Source organism: Camelus dromedarius, chromosome 9 (assembly GCF_036321535.1).
Source record: "Camelus dromedarius isolate mCamDro1 chromosome 9, mCamDro1.pat, whole genome shotgun sequence".
Classification (NCBI taxonomy): Eukaryota; Metazoa; Chordata; class Mammalia; order Artiodactyla; family Camelidae; genus Camelus; species Camelus dromedarius.
In genome coordinates, this window is record NC_087444.1 from 20,224,329 (window position 1) to 20,243,220 (window position 18,892).

Consider the following 18,892-nt stretch of genomic DNA (forward strand, 5'->3'; position numbering starts at 1 on the left):
CTACTTGAGACAATTGTTTAAACCAGTATTTGAATCTTCTCTGGCAAATTCTTACGTGCTTTTCTGTTGTCTTTCTTGTCTTTTGCCCCCATTTGCAGGTTTGTGTGCAGCTTGGTGTATTACGGCCTAACCCTGAGTGCAGGCGATCTAGGTGGAAATATTTATGTCAACTTGGCCCTGTCCGGCCTCATAGAGATTCCGTCTTACCCTGTGTGCATCTACTTGATTAACCAAAAATGGTGAGTATGGGTGGGTATGAAATACACCGTATAGAGCACACACACACTCTAACACACGTCATTACCTAGATATTACTGTCTTTGTCCATCTGCCAAATACTCCGTGGTGATTAGAATTCTTTTCAGATCAAACACAGTAACAATTCATTTTTTAGTGTGGTAATTCTTGGGCTGCAAGTTTATGAGTATTTATTTAGGTTTTCAATCCAATATGAAAAGACATTACCACTTGACTGTTTCTGAGCGGTCTGTGTGTGATGTTAGTATCAACAGATGGGGTTATTGGCTCCACATAGATAGAACTCCATCAACCCAATCACTGTCGTTTTTTCTTAATTGACGTATACTTGATTTATAGTGTTAGTTTCAGGTGTACAGCAAAGCGATTCAATTACATGTACACATCAATTTATGTGTGTACATATATGTATGTATGTATATATTTTCAGATTCTTTTCCTTTACAGCTTATTACAAGAGAGTGAATCTAGTGCCCTGTACTATACAGTAGGTCCTTGTTGTTTATCTATTTTATATATAAGTAATGTGTGCCTGTTAATCCCAAACTCCTAATTTATTCCTCCCCCAACCCTTCCTCTTTGGTAACCGTAGTTTGTTTTCTGTGCCCCTGAGTCTATTTCTGGTCTGTAAATAAAATTTGTATCTTTTTTTAGATTCCACATGCAAATGATATCATGTGATATCTGTCCTTCTCTGTCTGACTTACTTCACTTAGAATGATCATCTCTAGGTCCAACCATGTTGCTGCAAATGGCATTACTTCATTCGTTTCCAATCACTATCATTTAGACGTTCTTATACAAGACAAAGAACTAGAGGAACTAGAAAGACTTTTCTTTCCTCTTAAAACCCGCTTGACTGTGCTGAGGGGAAAGATAATCCTGCTTTTGCTGCTCATTGTCAGTGGGCACTGTTTTGAAATATTTTTAAAAAGTTCTTTGGTAGAGCATGCTTTCGTTGGTTTTTTTCAGATTCCTTCTGTCATTGAACCCCTGACCAGGGCAATTATAAAAATCCTGTTCTGTGTGAGCTAGGAATCAGTTGGATAATGCCATTTCTCATTCTCCAGAAATCATAATTTCTACCAAAAATGGCATTCCTCTAGCATTTCACTGGATGCTGTTGTCATGGGTATTGAGGTTAGCGCATTTTAAAGGCAGATTTGGAGTCTCTTCAATTGAAGGGCTTTTCTCTGGGAGGTGATCTCAGTTGCCTCCGCCCACCCCTCTATTAGTGACTGAGCATGCTCTCATCATGGTCCAAGAGCTGAATCAGGCAGCATATTCAGAAATCTGTCCCCAGCATCCCCAGTGTGCCAGATACCTCTCATGTGTCTCCGGTTGCAGCTTCCTATGCTCACCTCTGAGGACCACATACAGTGTTAGAAGGATGCTGTCCGTGGGGGTGTTCTGTATGTCTTTGTGTCCCTAGTGCCTGCCTAGCCCAGTGCCTGTCACTTGGAAAGCATTCACACCAACTATGATATTATGCAAAGTGACCTGGAGCCTCAGGTCCTTTCCTGTCTCCCAGCCACCGCCACCAGAGTCAGGATTAAAATCTCAAGCAGAGGGAAGGAACACTGCTTGGGGATCAGGCAGACCTGAGTCCAAATCTAGTCCTAACAATGTGTTAGTGAGGTCACTTCTCACAGTCATAAAACTAAGCCTCCATGGAGTTTTCCCTACACCAGGGATTGTAAGATTCCCCTGGCAAAATTGTTATAAAAATGACAAGAAATACTGACGCTCCTAACAGGACCTGGCATGTTGCCAGCCCCTAGGAAAGGCAAGCTTGTTAATGTCCATGACTTTCTTCCAAGTCTAGAGCTCGTAGTTGAAAATTATTTCTCCCAATAAAGTGTGCAATATATTTCACTTCATTCTGACATACTAACAAGAAATTCCTTTCTGTTTATATTTTTAAGAGAAAGAGGGGTGTGTTTAGAGTTTTAATTGCTTGAGCTGCAAGTAACCAAAAAATGAAATGAGCTAGAAGACTCCTTTCTCCGGGTTTCAGTTTTATTCTCTAGAAGATGGAGAATATGACAGCACGTGCCTTACGGCAGGTTTATTATCAGCATGAAGTAAGATAATAGAAAGTGTTTCCGACTGTGCCTGGACCATAGTAAACACTCACAGAAATAGGTAGAACGATTCTATGTTCTTTTCCTGCACACATCATTTAATCCTGCCGACCAGCAAGTTTTCCTTTGTTTTGTGATGATTGCTAATCTTAGGGCCTGGTCAGTCGCATCTGCCACTCACTCCTTGAGAAAAGATGCATATCTAATGAAACTGAGGACCTTTAAAAAGGAAGGTTGGGGAGATGGAGGGGATGAATTGATAAGATTCTCAAGAGAAACATGAATGTCTCTGTATTATTTAGGTTTGGTCGGAAGCGGACATTAGCAGCATTTCTGTGCCTGGGAGGACTGGCTTGTCTCATTGTCATGTTTCTTCCAGAAAAGAAAGGTAGGCCCTTCCAATTTCTCCGTGAGGGTTTTGAACAGCACTTTTATTACAATGAATCTCAATACAGTGGAGAGATTACCATATGCCATGCTTCATTTCTGTGATTGCATATTATTTAGCAATTGTGTGGGCTACAATGGGCCAGATTCTCTCCATTGCCTGAACTATTCTCCGGGTGAATAATGTGCTTAGAGGTGCACTATTAATTCTTTCAGGCGATTAAGCTACCATCTGGGGTGTCTGGACTGCAGTCCTGGTGATGTGAGAGTTGTTTATCTGATGATGATGAGGACCATTTAGTTCTGCACAGAAAGGAACTCCGTCCAAGGCTGCAGATTGCTCTCCTCATTCCAGCCAATCACTAGACTGGGGATGAGAGGCACTGGTTCTCAGAGGTGACTTTGGCACCCCTCGGTATCTCCATCAGCATTCCCAAGGCACCCTAATAGGACAACAGCAACAGTGACAATCGACCTTTTCTCAGTCTTGTGTAAAGTGTGAACAAAACATGCGCAGGAAAGTTACTGGTTTTAAACTTGTGGCTTTGCTATGCAAACGCAGCGTCAAAAATGTCCCTTTGGCACCCTGTCTAACATGACTCCTGTGCCTCTGTAGAAATTCTGTAACTGGTGCTGCTTCTCAACCTCTTTTTCACACTCGTGCAGCTGAGCCATGCTCGCTGTTGCACTGAGAACTGTGGCTTTAGCAGTCGTGTTCAACAGTAAGGGTGGGTCGTCACAGATTTGTTTCCCATTGGAGCACATCACGTATCAAGTACTCCTTCAGCGATCGCTTCTCCTTGAGGGTCAGCTGTACCAGCGTCTCACTGAAGACCCCGAGGCCACGTGTCTCGTTCTGCGACCCTCCAGTACACCTGCCGTGCTGTTGGCTGCTGTCCCAAGTTCTGTGCCTTAAATCACTAGTTAGGATTTTACTCAGTATTTAGAACAGCCTCATAGTGATTTTCATGGAATCCTGGAAACTAGAGAATTCAGTAAGTTTGCCTGTTTCTTACCTCTTAGGAAATTGTTGCCTGTGCTAGTGCCAGGAAAAGGAGAAACTCCTCAGCTGCTGCCCTGCCGTGGGCTTGCACAACTATGTGCCCCGTTCCGTTTGTCTGGGACAAGACCTTAATGGGCTTGTGGTTCAGCAGATTCTGTTTTTCAAAGACAACCTGGAAATTCCGTTGTTTTCTACTGTAATAGCCTGGTGTTCTGTTTGTCACCTATAGAGAGAAGCTTCTCCTTGTTACTCTCTGCCTCACCTGTAAGCTGTCACTCCTCTGCAGGCCGGGCCAGTTCATGTCTTTCCTCACCGCCACACATCTGTACTGCAGGTGACCCACACCCCAGGACTCTGCACACGGCCCTTTCTACATAAACCCAAAGGGAGAGCAGATCCAGGGTCTCCTGCCCAGACCAGCCATCACTCTCTGCTCACTTCCAGTCTGTCTGAAGAGTGCAGCGTGAGCCCCTTGTTGACTGAGCCCCTGGTGGACCCTGAGTAACAAGCATAGCACAGCTGAGTGTCTTACAGACCCCCACAGATGTGCCTCGGAACACGATTCCTCTGTCATACTCACGAAAGTGGATGCCTATCTATTTTTGAAGATTTCCAGGGAAAGAAATTCCACCATGTCCCTTAGCAAATTGTTTCTATTTTTAATAGCCATTAGAATGTTAGAATCATCCTCTTCCACTACAACTGAGCCCATTTCCTTTCATTTTATTCATCACTAGAGATAGAGAACAGATGGTCACCCCCCCCTTTTTTTTTTTTGCATAATCCTTTCTCTGCTTGCAGGGAGTCATCTAACTATTCCTGAATCTTCTCTTCTTTAAGCTATTTGTTCTTTAAACTTTCTTTGAACCTTTCATCTTTACTCTTCAATATATTTTGATAGCTTTCTTTTAAATCTCAATTTTTTTCAAAGTTCTGAGCTTTAAGCTACCTCTTATGAAAGTCCTGATGAGTATATATTAAGAGAGAGAACTAGTAGTTTGAAAAATCCTATTAACATCTCATGTGAGCTTGGTGACCACTCATTTTCTCACTGCTTTGTATGCTCATTTGCCCTCACTTTTCCCTACCAAACGTGCATTCACTCTCTCCTTTCTGCCAACTTAGGTGTCCCGCCACCTGCAAACTCTTTTTCAGCATCTGCATATGATGGTGGTCCTCTGCATCTGAGGCACAGACAGAGGCATGCTGCTGTAAGAGATAGCCAGGAAGCCAGAAAATAGATTGCTTGGCATTCCTCAGCCTGTGGTTGGTAATTATTAGACAGAAGTGCCCTATCCAGTACATACGTGCACCATGGTTGGCCGCTGAGTAAATGGTCTCCCCTGGGAGCAGTGTTACCAAGTGGTCGCTAATTTTTTCCACAGATTGGTCATTAAACATTTTACCTTGTCTCTATCCTTTCTTGAAGGTTCCTAATTAAGCTGCAATACTGGCAAGCACTTATTAAGTATTGACTATGTGCTGGGTTCTCCAAATATGTAGACGGTATTACATATTATCCCCATTTCTTAAGGAAATTAAAGCTCAGGTAGGTCAAGCAACTTGTCCAGGGTTGCACAGCGAGTAAGCAGCACACCTGGGATTTAGATTCCAGGTTTCTCTGACTCTAAAGTCAGTACTCTTTGGGAAATGCTGGTTTGCCCTCTTAGAGTTTTAGGACCAAAGTATTTATTGCATATGGTGAAGCTGTAGCCTTAGGGAATTAATGCTGCCTGATTTGGGCCCATTCTTAACTCTTCAGTGGGCAGGCCTGCTGGGAATTAGCCTGGGTTCAAGAACCTGGCATGTCAGGGTGCACTGGGCCAGGAGGTTGAAAGGAAGTTTCTGGTGGTTGTGATTCTACCAGAGGATTTGAATACCAGGAAGTCCCAGCACATGACTGGATAAACAGGGAGTGTCCTCAAACTCAGCTCTAGCAGAACCTTCATATCTCGTTTCTGTTTTCAGCCTCACCTGCCCATTCTTTAGTCATTTGACTTTTAAAGGCCCTGGTATATATGGGGTACTGTTCATAATTAAGACCTAGCTCTGGGCCTCAAAGAGTTTACAGTCTAGTGAGGAAAGTGAATGATCCATAAAAACAGAAACGAAAATAAAAACAATAAAAGACAGAAGGTGCCATATGAGTGTTGACAATAGAATGCTGCAGGAACTGTCATTTTGACAGGCTAGGATAGTAATGGAGACCAGCTAGTCTCCTGTTTTAAAACAACTATAAAACCAGACAAAATGTAAGAAACACTGATTTTCAGACATTGGACAACAGGCTGCAGAGGACAGATGGGATCCCTGAGAGAAAGGAAAACAAAGGGTGCCCCAGGAGTGCCCAAGCTCGGGTCTCCAAACCACAGTGCACAGAGGGGGCTTGGAGCCTGGTGAATCCTGGTGCTCTTACAGAATTGAGGAGACAGATAGTAAAGCTTGGGGAGGTCAAAATGGCTAGGATTTGCTGCACAAAATTCTGGAGAGGAGGAAGATACACAGAGGAAGAACTCCAGAGATCGCTGAAGGGGCCTGTGAGTCTTTGGCTGCTTACTGATCTGTGCATGCATTTGAGGAAGCTACTGAGGCTGGGGAGAGGGCCACCAGAAGGGAGCAGGTGGAACAATTTTGGGAACCTCAGGCCGTGCCTGGTTTGTGTTCTCTTCAGCCACGTGTGGAACATTGGGTAGAGACCTTCTGTGTCAAAGTAGCCCAGCACTGTAGGCTGTTCTCTGCTTGCCTTAAACGTGCTTAAAAAATTCAGAGGATTAAGTGATTCCAAGTAACTTAACTGCATTCCAGGAAAAAGAACAACAGTGTTCAAAGGAATACAATAAAATTCAGAACTTAACAGTGTAACAGTCACAAGCTATGACATCCAGTCAGTACTACCAGGCATGCAAATAAGTGGGAAAAGCCAGGAGAGAGGTCAATAGAAACAAAACCAAAAGTGATACAGATAATACAGTGAGGAGATAGGAACCTTAAAACATCTATTACAGATATATGCCATTTGTTTAAGAAGATAGAAGAAAGCATGATCACAATGAGCAGAGAAACAGAAGATATGAAAAAAGATACGTAACATCTAGAGATGAAACATACACTGTATGAAAAATAAAATGCAGTGAATGAGATTAACTACAGAAGATCCGTGAGAAAGACATAACAGAATAAACTCCAGAATGAAACAAACAAAAGTCGTAGGACAACACTAAGCCCAGCGTGTGTGCCATTAGAGCCTAAGAAGGAGGAAGTAAAGAAAAGCTATTTGCAGAAATGATGCTCACCTGCTTTCCAGATTTGATGGAAACTGTAAACACGTAATGAGAAAGTGGTCAGTTCATCAAGAAGATGTTACAGTCCTGATTGTGTATACATCTGATAACAGATTCAGAGGACAGGAAACAAAATGGATAGAATTGAAAGGAGAAATAGACAAACTCAGCATAATAGTTGGATATTTCAATATGTTCTCTCAATGATTGATAGAAAAAGTAGACAGAAAAGAATTAAGGATGTGGAGACTTGAACAGTCAACGTGACCTCATTGACATTTGTGAAACACACTACCCTAAAACAGAAGAGTAGGTGTTTCATCTGAAGTGCATCCAGAATATTTACCAAGAGAGACCATGTTCTGGGCCAGAAAACAAGTTTCAATAAATTTAAAAGGGTTGAAATCTTGCAAAAATAAGTTCTTAGACCAGAATGGAATTAAACTAGAAATCAGCAAGAGAAAGATATCAGAAAAATCCTTAAATATTTGGATTTTAAAAAACAGTCTTCTAAAAATGCATGGGTGAAAGAAGAAATCACAAAGGAAATTAGAAAATATTTTAAATTAAACAACAATTAAGGTACAACATATCAACTCTGTGGGATGCAGTAAAACAGTGCTTCAGGGGAGGTTTATATATATAATTTAAAAATATATCAGAAAAAAAAGGTTTAAAATCAATGATCCAGGCTTTCCCTTAAGAAAATAAAAGACAAGTTTTTTTTTAAGTGACAAATTAGACGCAAAGTAAGCAGAAGGAAGGAAATAATAAATATAAGAGCAAAATCAATGAAATAAAAACAGGAAAATAATAGAAAAATCAATGAAACCAAAAGCTGATTGTTGAAATCAATAAAATCAATAAATCTCTAGCCAAACTAATAAAGGAAAAAGAGAGAAGACACAAATTACCAATATCAGGACTGAAAGAGGGACTTGACTATAGACACTGTAGGTATTTGTAAGGGAATGTTAATCAACGTTTTTATACCAATGAATTCAGCTTAGGCAAAACATAAATTCCGTGTAAGAGACCAACTACCAAAATGTACTCAAAAAATAGATAACCTGAATAGCCCTAAATCCAGTAAAGAAATGTAATTGGTAGTTTAAAACATTCTCACAAAGAGAATTCCAGGCCCAGATAACTTCCCTGGTAAATTCTGAAACACATAACGAAGAAGTAATATAATCCTACACATTCTTCTAAAAAATAAAAAAAAAAAGAGGAAATAACTCTTCCAACCCAGTCTGTGAGGCCAGCAATTACCCTGATACTAAGACCAAACAAAGACATTCTGAGAAAACTATATAACAGCATTCTTCATTAATTTAGATGTAAAAATCCTTAAGTAAATATTAGCAAATTGAATCCAGCAATGAATAAAAAGGGTAATACATTGTGACCACCAAGCAGGGGTTATCCAGCAAGTGCAAGGTTGGTTTAACATTCAAAAGCCAATCACTGTTAATTACTAAAAGACCAAAAAGGGAAAAAAGAATCATACTATCATTTCAATACAAGTAGAAAGAACATTTGTCAGAATTCAACACCCATTTGTTACAGAAACTAGCAGCAACTAGAAGTAGAAGTTTCTTTAACCTGATAAAGAAAAACCTACAACTAACATCACATTAAATGGTGAAAAACTAAATGCTTGTTCCCTAAGATCAGGGAAAAAGGCAAGAATGGATATTCTTGCCACTTCTATGGAACATTGTACTGAAATTACTAGCAAATGCAATAAGGCAGTAAAAAGAAATTAGAAGGATCCAAATTGGAAAGGAAGAAGTAAAACTGTCTGTATTCACAAGACTACATGATTGTCTCCATAGAAAATCCTAAAAAAAAAAATCTATCAGAATTAATCAATGAGTTTAGCAGAGTTACGTAACCTAATTTTATTTCTATATATCCATAGAAAATCATAAAAAAACTGATTAGAATTAATCAATGACTTTAGCAGAGTCACGTGACATAATTTTATTTCTATATATTAGCAACAAACAGTTCAAAATTGAAATAAAACAATGCCATTTATTTTAAAAAATTAAAAATATGTAATACTTAGGACTAATTCCTTTTTTTTTTTTTAAATGGGGGAACTGGGGATTGAACCCAGGACCTTGTGCACACCGAGCATGCACTCTACCACTGAGCTATTCCCCTCCCCCCGGGATAGATTTTATAAAATATGTATAAGACTTATAGAAAACTATAAAATATAAAACACTGATGTAAGAAATTAAAGAAGGCTTAATAAGTGAATTGGTGGTGATGATGATAATAAGAGAAGAGCTTCTCATGATTAAGGATCAGAAAATATTGTTCAAGATGTCAGTTCTCCCCAAATCAATCTATCTTCATCACGATCCCAATGAAATTTACAGCAAGTTTCTTTTTGTTGATAGATATTGACAAGCTAATACTAAAATTTTTATAGAAATGCAAAGGATCTAGAATATCCAAAATAAAAAATTAAGTTGGAGGACTTATCCTATCCGATTTTAAAACTTACTACAAAATTACATTAATTGAGATAGTATAATGTTGTCATAAGAGTAGATATATAGGTAACAAAAGAATTAAGTATGAAATACCCATGTATACGGTCAGTTGATTTTTATTTTATTTTTTGAGGGGGACTGAGATTTTATTCACCTTTTAAAAATGTTTTGTTCAATCATAACCCACATAGGGAAGAATACACATGGTCAATTGATTTTTTATAAGTCAATTCAGTGAGGAAAAAATCTTTTCAACAAACAGTGCTGAAATAATTGGACATCCATATGTAAAAAATTTAACTTCGATCTGCATGCCACATCTGCACATCACATCATATGCAGTAATTAACTTGAAATGGATGGTAGACACAAGTGTGTGGACAAAGAATGTCACCTGCCATATCAAAAAACTGAGGATGCTGTGGCCATCAAGCCATCAGCCACTGCAGCAGCCCCACCCCTGAAGGTGCACCCTGAAGGAATTCAGGATGGAGAATACAGGATACTGGCCCTAGATAGTTAAGATTCATATCAGAGGAATGATTTCAGTGAGCCCAGGTTCTTGCATCTTCCCATACATAGAAAAGTTCTAAATTCATTAACTTGAGATGTCTGGTTTTTCTTTCATTAACAATAATCTTATGATAGTCCAGTTACTTGGGGGTTTTTGGGGGGTTTTTGTTTTTGTTTTTTGTGGATTTTTTTTCCAGAACCTCATATATCCTGGCTCCTCGGTTACCTCTTTGTAACAGTCCCTTAGAGCTGTCTGAGAGCCTGTCTCCCATGCTTAAGACCCCAGTATGTCTGCCAAATAAAACACGATTCTTAACTTTTAGGTGGTTCATTTTTTTCATCAACAGTGTAAAAGCTAAAACTGCACAACTTCTAAAAGAGAACATGGAAGAAAATCTCAGTAACTTTGGGTTAGGCAGACATTTCTTAAATATGACACAAAAAGCACAAAAAGAAAAAAAATCCATAATTTAGACTTCATCAAAATTAAGATTCCAGCTTTGTAAAAAAAACATTGTTAAGGAAATGAAAAGCAAGATACAGACTGGGAAAAATATTTGCAAAATATATACCTGATAAAGAACTTGTACCCAGAAGACAGAATGGACTCTTCCAATTTCAGTAATGTGGAAGAAAATGGGCAAAAAGTTTGGACAGACACTTCTCTGAAAGAATATAAAAATGGAAGATAAGCATGGGAAAAGATGCTCAGCATCATTAGACATTAGGGAAATGGAAATTAAAACCACGAGATACCACTACATGCCTATTAAAATGGCTAAAATTAGACACTGACAATACCAAATGTTGGCAATGATAAGAAAGAATGGAAACACTTTCTTATACACTGCTGATAGAAACAAAAAAATGGTACAGATGCTCTGGAAAACATTGGCAGCTACTTTAAAGTGCAACATACATTTGTCCGACCCAACTTTATCCAAGAGAAGGAGAAACATAGATCCACACAAGGACTTTGATGCAAATGTTCACAGTAGCTTTATTAATAATAGCCCCATACTGGAAGGAACCCAAATGCCCCTCGGCTGAGGAATGGATAAGCAAATTGTGGTATATCCATACACAGAATTCCTCAACAACAGAGGAATGAGCTGTGACCTAGTGATACACACAGTAACGTGGGTAAATTTCAAAAGCATTATGCTGTACTAGAAGAAGCCAGACACAGAAGTCTACAAACTGAATTATTTCATTTATGTGAAATTCTAGAAATGGCGAAACTATAGAGCCAGAATTTTCTGCATATGTGGTATTTTTCTTTAAAAAAAAAGCCAAAAGGAAGTAAAGTGAATTGTGGTTCTTTGCCCAACTTACGTGTCATACAAGAGGACCTATAGCTGTCTTAAAGGTTTGTTTTTTTTTTAATTGAAGTATAGTTGATTCACAATGTTGTGTTAGTTTCTGGTGTACAGAATAGTGATTCAGATATATATATATATACACATTCTTTTTCAGATTCTTTTTCATTATAAGTTATTATATTAGGTTCTCTATAGAGTACTATACAGTAGGACCTTGTTTATCTATTCTGTATATAGTGGTTTGTATCTGCTAGTCCTGAATTCCCAATTTATCCCCACCCACTTTCCTCTTTGGTAACCATAAGTTTGTTTTCTATGTTTGTGAGTATCTTTCTGTTTTGTAAATAAGTTTATTTGTATCATTTTTTCTTTAGATTCCACATGTAAGTGATATTATATGATATTTGTCTTTGTCTTTGACTTACTTCACTTAGTATGATAATCTCCAGGTCCATCTATGTTGCTGCAAATAGCAGTAGTATTCCAGTGTGTGTGTGTGTGTGTGTGTGTGTGTGTGTGTGTGTGTGTGTGTGTGTATACACACACATCTTCTTTTCTTTATCCAGTCGTCTGTCAATGGACATTTAGGTTGCTTCCATGTCTTGTCTGTTGTAAATAATGCTGCTTGCTGTGGACATTGGGGGTGCATGTATCTTTTCAAACTGGAGTTTTCTCTGCATATATGCCCAGGAGTGGGATTGCTGGATCATAGAGTAACTCTATTTTTAGTTTTTTAAGGAATCTTCATACTGTTTTCCATAGTGGCTGCACCATAATTTTTAACATAGGCCTAAACAATAGAAGTTTACTATAATCACCCAGTGAATGAAGTGGATGATTAAGTTGAATTTTTACTGTTTTGGGTCAGTGAAATGTGACTGTAACATACTGAGACATTTTGTTCTAGTGATCACAAATGGCCTCTGAGAAAACTTCAGATAACTAATTATAAAAATGATGTCTTTAGTAGCTGCATCATTGGAATAAACGTATGACTTCTTGAATTCAGTACTTGGAAGGATATAAGTGTTCTGAAAATAATATTTTCTTCCCCCCAAGATAATTGAGCTTAATTTTTCTTATTAAATCGCTCTTTTTTCCTAAACAGTCACTTTGAACATTTGTTGGTAATAGCCAATAATATCTGACTTCATTTTCAAGATCAGGAATCCAGGGAACCAGCCCAGTGGCTGCAGTGCCTTCCTGAACAACCCAGCAGCTCCACAGATGGCTAAGAAATAATTTTCTAACAGAGCTGTCTGAAATTGACATGGGCTACCTTGGGAGTAAGTTAGTTCCCCCAGGTTCAAGTGGCCACTGCAGACTCTGCTGGCCAGAACATAGGAGACAAGTTGCAAGCATCAGATGAGGTGTCAGGCTGGAGGTGGCTCCCTGTGGGTATGCAGCTGGAGCCAGGCTCCCCAGATGGGCCGCAGCCGGAAGTGTCCTGAGCTGGGAGACTTCTTCCAGACTTGGGACTTGTGGGCGTTTAGATGATAAGCCTTCTGTGACATGTTATTTGAATTTAATTTTCAGGATGGCAATCCCCTGACAAGTTTTAAAGATGTCACGGAGTGTCTGCAATACAGTTCTGAAAGATGCCATCCTATATGGGTTGAAAACAGTCCCAAAGATCATTTGTAGTCAAGCAAATGTGCACATTTCTGTTTGCTTCGGTGCCACCCAAGACCTCTTCCTGACTCACTCAGGTTTCTGGAAAATAATTGATGCATTTAATTTGCCCTCATTATTGGTTTAACTAAAATTGTTAGATATCAGAAGTGCAGACGTATATCTTGGGGTGAATGCTGAAAGGCATGGTTCTTTTTCCACAAGCACCTCATGGCTTAAAATAATATATTCAGTACCTAAAACTGCCGACATATCCTTCCAAATAGCCTGGCAGAAGAGAAGGCGGCCGCAGATGGTGGAGTTTGGCAGAGCCTGGGCCACTGCGTGCAGGACGCCATCTTTAAAGTAGATGAGGATTTATTTCATAGTCAAGCTGGAAATGTGAAGCTTGCACTTTGGAAAGGAGGGTCTTATGTGCCTCCCTCTTCAGATGTTGAGAGAGCATGAACACAGATTCTTTTTCACCCAAATTAATTCCTATTGTAGTCCTTACCCTTATTCGCTCACTAAATGTCTAGTGAACACCCCTGTGCATCATACTGTGGGAGGTGCTGTGAGGGAAACAGACACAAACAAGGCCTTAGCCTGAGACAACTCAAAACACATTTTGGGCAGGCCGGATGGAAAAAAAAAAGCAGCTACCAGAGAGTGTCTGAAGCATGCCGGTTGCAGGGATTGGAAGATCAAGGCAGTGGAGGTCAAAGGAAGGAGAGGATATTGATTGCACTTGAGTTATTTAAGGGAAGAGTGGTTTAGATGAGCCAAGCATGCAGTCCCAGGGAAGGGGCAGGCGTGTTCTATTAGGGCCGAAATGTCAAGGAGAATGAGAGGCAGTTACCTTGGTGATTAGGACATTGCTGTCAACATTCAAGAATAGAAGTTTCAGAGAGGGTGGTACTGAAGCCACATTGTACTGAGTTACTGGGCAGATGCATCTGAAGAAATGGAAGGTTGGTCCCTCGCTGGAGACGTTTGATAGTGAAGGGGAGAAAGTATCACAGAGTTAGTGAGCATTTTTGTTTTTTCTTCCAAAGGAGAAAACTGTGTTCTTGAAGGTAGGAGCTAGTGGGTTGTTGAAGGGGAGATGTTAAATCTGTTTGCAAGGGAATAATTAAATTGTGAGATCCCAGAGAAGATAGTGTTAATAAAGGAATGAACCATTGGACAATTGATAATATTTTTGATAAGGAAATGAAAAGACATAAATGCATTGTATGTAAAAACGTTCCCTTAAGAAACTCAAATATCATTATGGATCAATAATCCAAGTACGAAGTTGGAAAGGAGGAAGGATTAAAAGTAGCTCCATGCTTAGTCTTGTTTGTTAAAGAACATTCAGTTTTGGGGGTTTTTTTAAGGTTTTTTTCTTTTGTTTTTCTTTTTTTTAACTTTTTTTTTATTGAGTTATAGTCATTTTACAGTGTTGTGTCAGATTCCAGTGTAGAGCATGATTTTTCAGTTATACATGAACATACATATATTCATTGTCACATTTTTTTTTGCTGTGAAAGAACATTCAGTTTTATATCTTCTATGGTAGTTTAATGGGATTATTCCTTATCTTTGCAACGGAACCTCAAACAGAATGCAAACTGGATAGGACTGGACTTTCTTCTCTCACGTGCGCAGGTTTGTCATGCTGAATGATTTTACATCATTTTACATCATTGATTGTTGAACAAGGTTGGGAAGAAAGGAGAGGCGAGTAACACCCTTAAATAGACTTTTCTGGAAACTTGACTCCAGTACGGAAGTTTTCGGGGAGCTCTGTTGCTCTGGGGTGAATGCCGGTTCCATCACGCGTTGTGACAGTCACGGTGTGAGATTTCCCGGGAGTGGGCTAAACGCCGAGAAGTATTTGCGTGTGTGCTGTGTGTGATGACCACACCTTCTGGATGTGTGTTCGGTTACAGTACCTCTTCGCGGGTTGAGATCAATAGGAGCGCCTCTCACTCCTTCAGAATTAAATCTGTCACCTGGAGGAGTTTTCCTCCCCTAAGGACCTCACAGGCGTCGCTCTTGTTCTCCTCAGACACAGGGGTGTTTGCGGTGGTGAACAGCCATTCCTTGTCCCTGCTGGGGAAGCTGACAATCAGTGCGGCCTTCAACATCGTGTACATCTACACGTCGGAGCTGTACCCCACAGTCATCAGGTACGCCCCACACTCAGCCCCCTCTCCCCTCTCCTTCCCTGGGCCTGCGCCCTGCTGGAGGGTTTTGCATCACCGGAGGCGTGGTTCTCCCCTCACCTGGAGAACAGTGACGGGGGCCCAGCAGCCACTCAGCAAGCAGTTGTGAGCCCAGACACCGTGGACACTGCTCCTCGCCCGCCAGGCTAAGGAGGACGTAGCTTAATCTCGGGCTGAATTCCCTGGTGTAAATCACAAGAGAAGGTCTCTACCCTACGCACATCCCATCACCCGGTAGTGCTCAGATGCCGTTTTTATTTCAGTGGACTCACTTTATTTGGCCACCCCTCCTGTGTCAGGCACATGATGGACCAGGGGACAAGGTCCCTGTTATCACAGAGCCTGTATTTTAGCACAAAGTATATGTATTTTTAAAAAGGTAATTCCGTACGGTAATAAGTGAATATGAGATTTACAAATTAGTTGTGAAAGGTAGTTTCTAGTCAGTTGGCCATGCTTACTTATATCAAAACCAACCATTTCTAAGTTCCCCCTCATAAAATAAGCTTGTAAACAAACAAACAAAAAAACACCTAAACTTGAAGGGTAGGAGTCCAGCTTAGACTTTGCAGAACTGCCTGTGTGGGCTAGGCTGTACCCCCCAGACAGCTCTTCCCCAGACTCTTGTGAGAATCATTCCAATCAGAGCCTTCCGTTCCCCTTATCTGTGCCAGGAGCCCAGTGGTTCTGTCTGCCTTTTTCCCGGTAAGAGATGAGGTTATGCAGTCACCTGGTCATTGCCTGATTGTTCCCGCCACCTACTTTTCTCTGGCTGTTGGCTGTAAAACTAAGATGACCATTTGGTGCAAACTGGGTTACTTTTGAGAGTGAATGTGGGCATTATTAACAATTAGGCTGGGGTAACGGGCTGACGTACGGTCACCCTGTCTGTAACGTCATCATCCTCCCTTCCTCCCCCCTCGCTGATACCCACGCTCCCCAAGGGGGTAATGTTCTTGGTTTCCTGAGAATCTGTGCTCAGTCAGTTCTTAGGTATATGCCTGACCCTTTAATAGTTAATTAGTTGAATTTGAAGAAGTGGGCAGACTTTTCAGATCATGAAGTCCTGGCTCTTCTATAGCTGTTTTAACTGATGGGAAACCTAAGACACAAAAACCCTTCAGAACATTTAACAAGAAATACTCACATGCTCATTTCTGCACCAGCCTCTGTCCCAGCCCTGTCCAGTATGGTAGTTACTAGCCGCATGTGGCTGTTTAAATGAATTAAAATGAAGTGAATGGAAAATTCTGTTTCTCCGTCTCCATCACACTGAGGGCTCGGTAGCCAGATGTGTCTGGGGCTTCCACATTGGACAGGGCACATTTGCAGCATCACCGAAAGTCCTAGCAGGCAGCACCCTCACGTCCTGTGCTTCCCCTTTGGGACATGTTGTTAGGGTGCACCATGCCCCAGAGTCTTTCAGTTTTCCCACTAGAACTTTCTGATTTTCCTTTCTCTTATGCCTTTCAGGAACGTTGGGCTTGGAACTTGTTCCATGTTCTCCCGAGTTGGTGGGATTATTGCTCCCTTCGTCCCCTCACTGGTTGGTTTGTACCTCCTAATTTTGTTTTTCCTGAGTCTCTGCTTTGTGCTTTTGAGTAGAAAGAGGTAACAAACAGCTGCCGTTGAAGATCAGCCTGACACATATGTGAACCTTGTGCCTTTTAGATAAAAGATGGGTCAGGGCAGATGGACCCTTGCCATGGATGGTCTCTATTCGCTGGAGAGAGAGCTGATGCCAGCTTGCCTCTTCTGGTCTCCATGGGTCAGTTAGTCGGTCAGTGAACAGTTCCTAAGTTTCTGCTGTGTGCTGGGCTCAGTGCTGAGCCCTCTGCGTATATCGTCTCGTGCAGTCTTCACAGCAGCCATATGAGGCAGGCATTGTTGTTACCCCTGTATTAAAGAGGAGAATGCGGCACACCACTTGGGAAAGAGAATTAGAAGAGAAATATATGGAAGGGGAACAAGAGTACATGACAGCCCTAAAATCCATCCAGGTTCTAAGAAAGATTCCTCGGAGCCCCTGTGCACATCTCTGCCTGGTCTCCTGCCCGACTTTCCCTGCCAAGGCTCCTTGACGGGAGAGCGGGGCTTGTGAGCCTGTTCCGCAGGTAACTGCTCATCACTCGGGCATCTTTATTCACCACATCCTAGTACAAGACATCTCTGAAATGCCATTGTAGCCCTTTCTTTTCCTGAGGAAGTGTGACACACTTCCTTTTTCTGAGTATCTCTTCATGTTTCATGATCAATTTTAGATCACGAGCCCCCTCTTATGAAGGAGTCATATTAGTTCCATTCTGCAAAATGTGTCCACCAAGAGGTGTTTATCATTAAAGACACCCGCCTTTGGATGGCTCTCTCAGAGCCTTAGAACACCCAGCTCTGTGTCTCCACTGATTCCCGCTAAGTTGGGAACAGGTGAGAGGGCCAAGTTCCCCTTGGTTGAACAACTCGTGTACAACCTACAGTTCTAGGCATGTGCTTGCATGCAGAGGGCCAGAGGTCAGACTTCCTCCTCCCCCTGCTCCCTCTCCCTCCCCCCTCCCTTCCTCCCTCTCCTTCTCCATCATTTCTTCACTTTTGAAAAATCAGGAAAAGATGATCAGAGGGGACACCCTGACTTGTAGAGGTCTGATCCACAGAATTTGGGAGCCCAAACCAGGAGACGACAAAGTTGGGTGGCTCCCGTGAAGGAATTCAGGAATGGTAATCAGCTCAGAAATCCCCAGAGCCACCTCCTGCAGGGACTGGGGTGTGACCTTTGAACCCGTTTGTATGTAAACGAACTGTTTACATTTTCCTGAGAATATCTTTTGGACCAGCCCTCTACCAGCCCTGATGTTCAGATCAGGTTTTCAAACACGTGTGTAGGTTTCTGTAGGCTTTTGTCTCCCTTTTCAGGGTGTTTATAACCTCTCACCCTGTGCTTCTCAGCTCCGGTGCTGAGTGAATCCGGCGCTACTGCGCTGCATCCGCCCTGCTCAGAGACAGTCAAGGCCTCCTCCCCCCAGTCCCCACCTCGCGTAAACGCGTAAAATAGCCTGCAGCTTCTGATCCGCAGGCCTGCTCTGTCTTTTTGGTTTACTCACTCCCATCTCTGTGCCTGGTGACTGTAGTGGAAGAAGAAGGACTTTACAGTGTATTCTTGTGGGAAGGTTACCTGGACGGTAACCAGGACAGGTCCTCGGTCATAAAACCTGTGATGTGACCTGCCAGGAAGCTAACGGAGTCTTTGTTTGTTTTCATTCCACTCCCTGCCCCTACAGAAGTATGTGCAGTGGTCTTTACCCTTCATTGTCTTCGGAGCCACGGGGCTGACCTCAGGCCTCCTGAGTTTATTATTGCCAGAAACCCTCAACAGCCCATTGCTAGAGACGTTTTCTGACCTTCAGGTGTATTCCTATCGGAGGCTAGGGGAGGAAGCGCTATCTTTACAGACCTTGGATCCCCCTCAGGTATGGAATGTTTCTTAATCACTCAGATTTGGATGATGTTAGTTTTTGAGGAAAAAAAAAAAGAAGAATGTCTGGTTAGATTAAATAGAAGTGAGCAAAACTGCTGGAAAACAAAGGTGGGGTCTAATAGCAGGTGATTTTCCAAGAAATAAAGATGATTCATTAGCTTCCTTAGAACACTTGTGGGGCGAGTTCTTAGGGGGGTAGATGTCATAAAAACATATTCGTCAGTTGAATGCTCGACAGTAATTT

General features: G+C 41.3%; 1 protein-coding gene and 1 non-coding gene across 5 annotated transcripts in view; one reads left to right on the forward strand and one right to left on the reverse strand.

Moving 5' to 3' along the window:
* Positions 1 to 18,892, forward strand: part of SLC22A15 (solute carrier family 22 member 15) — a 76,320-nt gene that overhangs the window by 49,737 nt on the left and 7,691 nt on the right. For 3 of the 4 annotated variants that reach the window (XM_031457884.2, XM_064488872.1, XM_031457885.2), the window contains exons 7-11: positions 99 to 239; positions 2,645 to 2,730; positions 15,023 to 15,143; positions 16,653 to 16,725; positions 18,452 to 18,640. In XM_031457884.2, coding sequence (XP_031313744.1) covers positions 99 to 239; positions 2,645 to 2,730; positions 15,023 to 15,143; positions 16,653 to 16,725; positions 18,452 to 18,640 — 610 coding nt within the window. Of the gene's footprint in view, positions 1 to 98; positions 240 to 2,644; positions 2,731 to 15,022; positions 15,144 to 16,652; positions 16,730 to 18,451; positions 18,641 to 18,892 lie in introns of all 4 variants that reach the window. The other variant, XM_064488873.1, reaches the window with a different exon arrangement.
* On the reverse strand, positions 9,114 to 9,185 carry TRNAT-GGU (transfer RNA threonine (anticodon GGU)). Its single transcript has one exon. It is a non-coding gene; the product is annotated as a tRNA-Thr (tRNA).